This window comes from Nothobranchius furzeri, chromosome 7 (assembly GCF_043380555.1).
Source record: "Nothobranchius furzeri strain GRZ-AD chromosome 7, NfurGRZ-RIMD1, whole genome shotgun sequence".
In the NCBI taxonomy this organism is placed as follows: domain Eukaryota; kingdom Metazoa; phylum Chordata; class Actinopteri; order Cyprinodontiformes; family Nothobranchiidae; genus Nothobranchius; species Nothobranchius furzeri.
The window spans coordinates 23,585,884-23,593,792 of record NC_091747.1 but is presented as its reverse complement, the minus strand read 5'-3'; the positions used below and the strand labels follow the sequence as shown (position 1 = coordinate 23,593,792).

General features: G+C 40.3%; 1 protein-coding gene across 1 annotated transcript; it reads left to right on the top strand.

The window, feature by feature from the left end:
* The first annotated feature begins 75 nt into the window (after window positions 1–75).
* Window positions 76–6,860, top strand: LOC107395433 (CCR4-NOT transcription complex subunit 9). Its single transcript, XM_015974818.3, has 8 exons — window positions 76–232; window positions 716–901; window positions 986–1,101; window positions 1,228–1,337; window positions 1,583–1,692; window positions 3,367–3,465; window positions 3,543–3,634; window positions 6,096–6,860. The coding sequence occupies exons 1-8, from the start codon at window positions 215–217 to the stop codon at window positions 6,262–6,264; spliced, it is 900 nt and encodes a 299-aa protein (XP_015830304.1). The 5' UTR covers window positions 76–214; the 3' UTR covers window positions 6,265–6,860.
* Window positions 6,861–7,909: the final 1,049 nt, after the last annotated feature.

Below are 7,909 nucleotides of genomic sequence, written 5' to 3'. Positions count from 1 at the left end.
GGAACGTTTACTAATATCGCGACATTTGTTCTGTTCAAGGGGAAGAGGAACTATGCGTTGGTTTCGCGATATTTGAGATATCGCGAGAAGAGAATCAATTAGCTTATTGTGACTAGCAAAAGCAAAATTAGAAAGAAAAGCGACTACTAGTTTGATAATTAGTAAAAACAGAAGATTTTAAGAAATATTTGTAGAACACCGAGCACTTAACATAATGTTGACGACGGGAGCGGTAAGTGCAGGTTCTCGTCTGTTATCTCGGTTTAACTTTGAACACTTTGCGTAAAATTATACATTACATGACAGTATAACGCACTTTCTAATATTTTATGACTAATTTGTTTTCAGTATCTCATGTTTAGCCCAACAGTGAATATATTGCGTTATAATACAAATAATAACCAGTAAATAGTGTGTTCACTTATCTTTAACCAGAAGCGGGTCATAGATACGTGTTCTCAGTTTTTATTTAAAGCCTAAAACTGTGTTGTTATTATTATGTTCAAGTCTCCTGCTTTCTTTTGAGCCGCAGTAGCAGGCTGTCTTCACGAGACCACGTTGCTCACAAACTGTTTTCTTGGACTACCAAATAAGTTGAAGAAAACTTACCTAAGACAGTTAAATTATCATTATTAGTTTTCGTACAGTACACGTGTTTGCAGATTATCTCTTTAAGCACGAGTAATGAATTATCATTTCCTCCTCACTTTTACAGTCTGTTACTAATGTCACAGCCCTAGCCCAGGTAGACCGTGAGAAGATCTACCAATGGATCAATGAGCTTTCCAGCCCAGAAACCAGAGAAAACGCCTTGTTGGAACTAAGCAAGAAACGTGAGTCAGTGCCAGACCTGGCACCGATGCTGTGGCACTCTTTTGGCACTATCGCTGCCCTGTTACAGGTCAGAACATTACTCATAACACACACTGTTTTCATCTGATGATGTAAATACTTTCTACATTCATAGGATTTCTCTGTTGTTTAGGAAATAGTGAACATTTATCCATCTATAAACCCACCGACACTGACAGCTCATCAGTCTAACAGAGTGTGCAATGCTCTGGCCCTTCTGCAGTGTGTTGCCTCACATCCAGAAACACGGTAAAAAAGACTGTAGCAGAAAATGACAAAGATTTCTTAAACCTGAAAATATGTGTAATAAATAAATGTGTTTCACATATATTTGATCTCATGTAAAAACACTTCTAATTCTTCTCTCGTCACCAGGTCAGCTTTTCTTGCAGCTCATATTCCTCTATTCCTTTATCCTTTTCTGCACACTGTGAGCAAAACACGGCCGTTTGAGTACCTGCGTCTCACCAGTCTGGGAGTCATAGGTAATTTGTCCTCTGGTTCAGGTGTTTAATTTGCTTACATTTACACTGGTGACCATTATCAGTCTACTTCACTGCTATCCTGCTATATTACAGCGTGCTTGTTGTTGTTTTGGTTTTTTTCTGTCAATGAATGTTGCACGTTGGGTGAGTGAGGATCAAAATTTCAAATTGGCTGTTTATCTAGCATATGTAACAAACTAACAATAGAGCAACTTTGATCATTTAAAATTCTTTATTTGTTTTAGGTGCATTGGTCAAAACAGATGAACAAGAAGTGATTAACTTCCTTCTCACAACTGAAATCATCCCACTGTGTCTCCGCATCATGGAATCAGGGAGTGAGCTCTCCAAGACGGTATTTTAACTATAAATGTGCATTTTCTTTAGTGTAACTCAGAGATTCTCAAATGTTTAATTATATGTGATAAACACTTCGCATCCCCTTCATGCTACATTTTAAAGCAACACTAAATATGTTTCCTGCTTCTCCACGCTACAAGTTGAAAGTGGAATTACAACTGTCATAAGCAACTACCACAGCCTGCTGTAGCTTGTGCTACCATGAGCCAACTGATACAAAATAAGCCACCGTGTAAAAAGATCCACACTGTTGGACGAAAAATATTACTTACAAGTCTAGTAGCAACAAAGCCAGGTCACAATCATTCTGTGATTTAGTAGCTTCCCTAGCTCCCTCAAACCGGTGTAGGCTGCACTGATGTGCACTCTGGGTTTAGCGCTGTTTCACCTCCAAAGACATAACACTCTTACGTTTCCAGGCTCTGCCATGATGCCAACAAAAAAGCAACATTCTTCTTCTTGTGCTTTTTATTGACAGTCGGTGAACTGAAAAAGTTAACTGCTAGCGTTTATATTAGCCACTGCCACTGTAAACAGCTATGAAGCAGGTAGAGACCCCCACTAGTGAACCTACCCTGTTAAGTGCAGTTTCTGGTCAGCAGAGGGTGGCAAAGTGCTGTCCAGTAAGAAAATGGTAGCATTTATGGCTCAAGACCCACTGAACCAGTTTGAATGATAAATGGCTTGTATTTGATATAGCACCTTCTAGGGTTTTGCAACCCCTCAAGGCGCTTTGCAACACAAACAGTCATTCACCCATGCACATTTACAGACTGGTGGTCATGAGCTACATTGTTGCTACAGCAGCCCTGGGACGCATTGACTTAAACGAGGCTGCCGAACACATGCGCCAACGGTCCCACCAAGCACCACCAGCAGGCAAGGTGGGTTAAGGGTCTTGCCCAAGGACACGGTTGCCACAGAAGAGGGTTGGACTTGCAACCCTCCACAGGGCTGGCACTAACTCATCTGCCACTGTTGCCCAGTTTGAAAGCAAAAGCTTAAAGTGTTAAAACTCTTTAGTGTTGCGGTCATCTCAGCTACTAATGCATCAAACTAGAGCTCTATATCTGTAACATTTATTGTGTTTTAGCCATTTTTGCATTTCCTAACATTGATTAGCTGTGGCCAGCATCATAAATCAGGTGGATCCCAAAAGTGAATCAGTTGTAGGCATTCTGAGAGTTTCACTAAAATCTGCACAATGGCTGCTCTATGCTACGCACAAGAGCATTGGTTCCCTTTTTGTTTATTTTTTCATTAAAGTTTGAACAATTTTGCATTCTGTCTTAGTCCTAATTATAGTGAGTATTTAGACATTAAGCATCCATTTGTAAAGATTTATGGATGTTCTGTTTCAACAATCATTTAGTTTCCTGCAGTTGAATGAAACACGTGCACTGGTTGATGCAACAGCCAGGAAACCTCGTTAACAGCTTGGTGAGCTTCTGCAATTCTTCCTCGCACTGACCCCGAAAACAAAATAAACACGTTAAAGAATACGATCTAGTAACTTTTCATCCTGATTTATTAAAGGAAGAAACCTTTTTCGACTACAAATGTCCCTAAATGTCACACAAAACAACCAATGATCCTAATCCCTGTTTACATTTAAAACTTAGACCTTTAACAGCTGCATATTTTTCACCAGTCATTTTTTGTTTATCAGGTTGCGACTTTCATACTTCAGAAGATACTGCTGGACGACACTGGCCTGGCGTATATCTGTCAGACTTACGAACGTTTCTCCCACGTGGCCATGATTCTTGTAGGTTTGTTAGAACATATCTGAGAAGGATTAGCCGCCTTCAGTGTTTTGTAACGTTTCCATTATTTTCTCTGCAGGGTAAAATGGTGCTGCAGCTCTCCAAAGAGCCATCGGCTCGTCTGCTGAAACATGTTGTTCGCTGCTATCTCCGCCTCTCAGACAACCTCAGGTACAGTGCCAGAAGCTTTAGCCTCATCATTTAAAGGGACTTTTCGGACTTTTGAATTTTTATGCTCGCGATCGCCCCCTCAGGCCAAAAGTGTAACGGCAGCTTCAATAGTAGGCTCGTGCACAAGGCGCGCATGCTGTACGTGCACACTCCTTAACGAAAATAACAACTGAGACAGTCCCTTGTGTGTGTGTGTGTGTGTGTGTGTGTGTGTGTGTGTGTGTGTGTGTGTGTGTGTGTGTGTGTGTGTGTGTGTGTGTGTGTGTGTGTGTGTGTGTGGCCCGGAGGACAGAGGACAGGAGAACACGCAGCTAATTAATTAAATAATGTGGTTCTGTACTTTTCTATTCAGCACAGCCGACAAAGGTTTATGATGGGTCAGTCCTCCTGCATGCTCAGATCATTCCCTTCCCTTGCTTGAAAAATTGTTCCAAAATGAAAGTTGAACCCACATCTTTTTTATCTGTGAATTCAATGCTGTTCAGCAAGTCTCAAATAAAAATTTGGGTGTTTTATTTCAGTAAAAAATATACCATTAATGTAAAAGAGAAACTTCAAATAAAAAATGTACTCACCCAGAATCGAACCCAGGTCTTCTGCATGAGAGTCAGACATCTTACTATGTGACCTAAAGCGCCAGTGAAGTTCATTGTATCTGTAACATTTATATCCTTGATGACAGCTGAACCAACATCAATCCAAAGAACGGTTCGGAGCGACAAAGTGGCACTGCCTCTCTCTCTGCTGCTAAAGCTACGGATAGCAAATGCTACGGGCTATGCCTGAGCGTGAACGCGCATGAAGCAGCCTGCTCGACCCGAGCATCTCTCTTTTTCTGTGATTTTACAGAAAAACAGGCAATCACAGTAAAAATGCCAGGGCTCATTCTACAGGACCAGGGCATTGCAGGAGAATGTATGAAGAAGACATTTATTATTTCTATACATGTTTTGGCTGTCACACTTCCATAATGCCCCTTTAACTGATGCACAGACGAGTCATGTTTTGCCACTAGGAGGCACTACAGTGGCAAATAAATGTATACTCAAGGAATCTGTGGAAATAATTTGTTGCCACTTAAATTTGCTTTTATAGTTGGTCTCATTTTCTTTTTGGCAACTACTTTTGTGTCATATTTGTGCTTCTGTTAAAAGAAAAATAAGTAGTTTGAAGTTATTTATACTCTGGCATCTTGGGAATGTCAGTCAGGAGAAAGTATGTAGTTATAACGTTACAAATCTAACATTTAAAATAGAGGAATTCAGTTAGATCAGCAATTAAACACACTTTGTCTGCTTTTGGTTATTCAAATTTACAGAAAGTAGGAAAATTCCTCCAGAGATGCTTTGATTGGGTGGGAGCAGTTTTATATAAGATGGGAAACTCTAGTTATTGCTTTTAGTAGATAAGGGGCCTTTTGTTCCTCTGGTACTATTAAGAAGGCACTGAGTACTTACCGTAACAGAGTCATTTATAATTATTCATTCATGTATGCAGCTTCTCCCATTAGATGCTGAGCTTTTCTGCAAAGCAACAAACAGCCTGAATAACTCAGTTCCTTTACTTTGCATAGACCTCAGCTTTTGCTGTGGTGCAGTAGTGAACACATTTGTACCTGATTGTGATTTTTGTGCTGTGTGTGTAACTTTTGTACGGATGGCAGACTTCCAGTTGTGGCTTACTTGGTCTACGTTCGACCTGCCATCTTGCTGCCAGCATCTGTTTGAATACATCTTGAGGTTCTGTTTTGGATTGATTCATGTTGTGCCACTCTCGCTGTCTGCAGACAGACCTGTCTCAGCGTGTCTGGCTGATATTGAAGATATTGTCCATTACAGCTGGCGTGCCTTCAGGAAGTTTAATAATAGGTACCGGTAATGCATCATGAGGAGTGGTCTTTAAAAGCCTGAATCTAAACAAAGCTCTTTTGTTTTGTTTAGATTTTTTTGGTGAGACCCAGAAGTTAAAAGCATATTTTATTCTTACATCACAGATTTGTTTTTTCATAAAGTCATTTTGGGATTAGAAACACTGACGGCTGAATTTTTCATCTGATTGACAGTTTTTGTTGTGCGGGGCTCATTTCTCTATTAGATGAATATCTTCACTTGATTAACGTTTGGAGGTTACCTGACGTGGCTTCCATTAATTAGCATTAGCAAACAAAATATGGCTTCAACTCAGTCACTTTAGCAAATATTGAGCTAGAACTCTCAGATAAGTGACTTGAAAGTGGATGGATGAGCTAGAGCTTGATTTGTTAGCTTAGAGTTATTAAAAACACACTGAGTGCCAACCACTCACACAAGATCTGCATAAAAGGAAGAAAGGGCTTAAAAATTACTTCATACATACAGTATTTGTACTTTTTGGGGCATTTTTTAAGTTGCAGTTTATTTGGAGCCACTAATGAAACAAGCATGTTTAATCTGGTTTTTAATCCATCTTGTTGTCCATCCAGAGCGAGGGAGGCGCTGCGTCAGTGTCTACCTGATCAGCTGAAGGACAGCACGTTTGCTCAGGTGCTGAAGGACGACACAACCACCAAACGCTGGCTGGCTCAGCTGGTTAAGAACCTGCAAGAAAGCCAGGTGACCGACGCCAGAGGCATCCCACTGGCTCCACAGTGATGAGGTGTGAATCCACTGTGGACACAGCTGAACTCATTTAGGATTTGTATTTTGCCAAATGTGGTGCCAAGACTGTCTTCACGCTTCAGGAAGACGTGGAGGAAGATTTTGTTCTAACTTTGTGGATTTCTTCTTGACTGGATGTGGCCAGAAGAAACTCTAGAATTTCACACCTGAGATGAATCTTTTAAAAAATAAACTTATTTAGAGATTTGCCTTTGACAATAGAAACGACTGTTGGATGCAGGAATGTGTTGGTGGGATAATAGTAACGTTTACTGAATCATGTCGTCTGTTATACATGAAAACATTTAACTCTGAGTACTTGTAACAGAATCTTGGTTAAAACAACAACATTTAGATGCTAGTATTCCAGTTTGCTGCAGTAATGCTACACACAAATCCACATCCATCATAAACTAAGTTTTCAGCTTCAAACATAACTTCAGCCGTTTGTTTTTGTCTTTGCGTTTCGCAGCAGGTTGGTGACTGTTTGTGGACCTGTTTGTACCTAAAAGTCTCCAGTTCTGAGTCAAATCTCATGGCCTCAGCTGTGATTGTTCAATATATTTTGGAAATAAACAATTTTTACAGGATGCTCTTAGATATTTGATGCTTATTAGGAGGGATCTGTTTATTTTCAGAGTGAAAATGAGCACAAATGTAGATTTTTAACAGACTTCATTATACAGAAATTTTATGAATTGATGTTTTTTTTACCTCTCAGAGCAGGTCTTGTCAGGTTTTTAAAACATGTCCCTGGGATGTGGTTCAGTACCTGTGCTTGCTGAGTGCTCCATCATCACAGCCCCATGGACCTCACTAATGTGAATTCATTTCCACTCACCGGCACATTACCAGATTGTTTCCCTCATGGGCTCCATTACCCTCAGTGTCTGAGATGAGCATCATGGAAACACCTGCACTCGGGACGCCCATTTGGGACATAACCTGATTGAACTGGGAGCTAAGTATGGACTGAGTTTGTGTATGTTTAGTCCTAATGAGGAGAAGGAACTGCAGCAGCTAACATCATTAGATCTGGGAACAAAAGGAATGGTGCATTAGCTAGAGCAGGCGGAGAAAGGGATGTTTCCATTTTTGAGTTATTTGTGATTCAGAGGTTTCCTGCAGAGCTAAAAGTCATGCAGAAAATTCTAATCCAGCTCTCGTCTCCTTATATTTTCCTTCCATGCAGCCAGACTTTCTTTGAATCTATAAAAGTGGTTTTGATCTTCAGACTTTCTGAGAGTACAGTAGAAGTTTCAGACTGAGTGAGGAGGGATCAGGAGGCTTGTCATTGATTACAAAGTTCTTCTTTGCCATCAAAATGAACTTAACTTGATTTGCAGCCCTAAAATATTTCAGGAAAGGGGATTTAACAGCTCTTTAGGAAACTAAAATCTTGTTTTCTGGAAGTTTTCACAAGTTCAGCTAAAGTTAAAAGGATTCCCTGGAAAATATTTTTGCACATCTCTGGCCTGAGTTATACCCATCTATGGCACGCTGCCATGTTGTTTGGTAAAGGAATTCATCAGTGTTTGTTAGATGTTTTCTGTTTCATTGAATTGTTGAGTTTGCCTATGAATAATGAATCCTGCAGACCACCTCTGATCTCTGACAGGACGAGAGGAGCCGAGATGTG

Excerpts from the sequence above, each read along its gene's own strand:
- LOC107395433 (XM_015974818.3), top strand. Across the intron at positions 1,338-1,582 it reads CACCAGTCTGGGAGTCATAG|GTGCATTGGTCAAAACAGAT; the intron begins GTAATTTGTCCT and ends TATTTGTTTTAG. Across the intron at positions 3,466-3,542 it reads CCCACGTGGCCATGATTCTT|GGTAAAATGGTGCTGCAGCT; the intron begins GTAGGTTTGTTA and ends TTTTCTCTGCAG.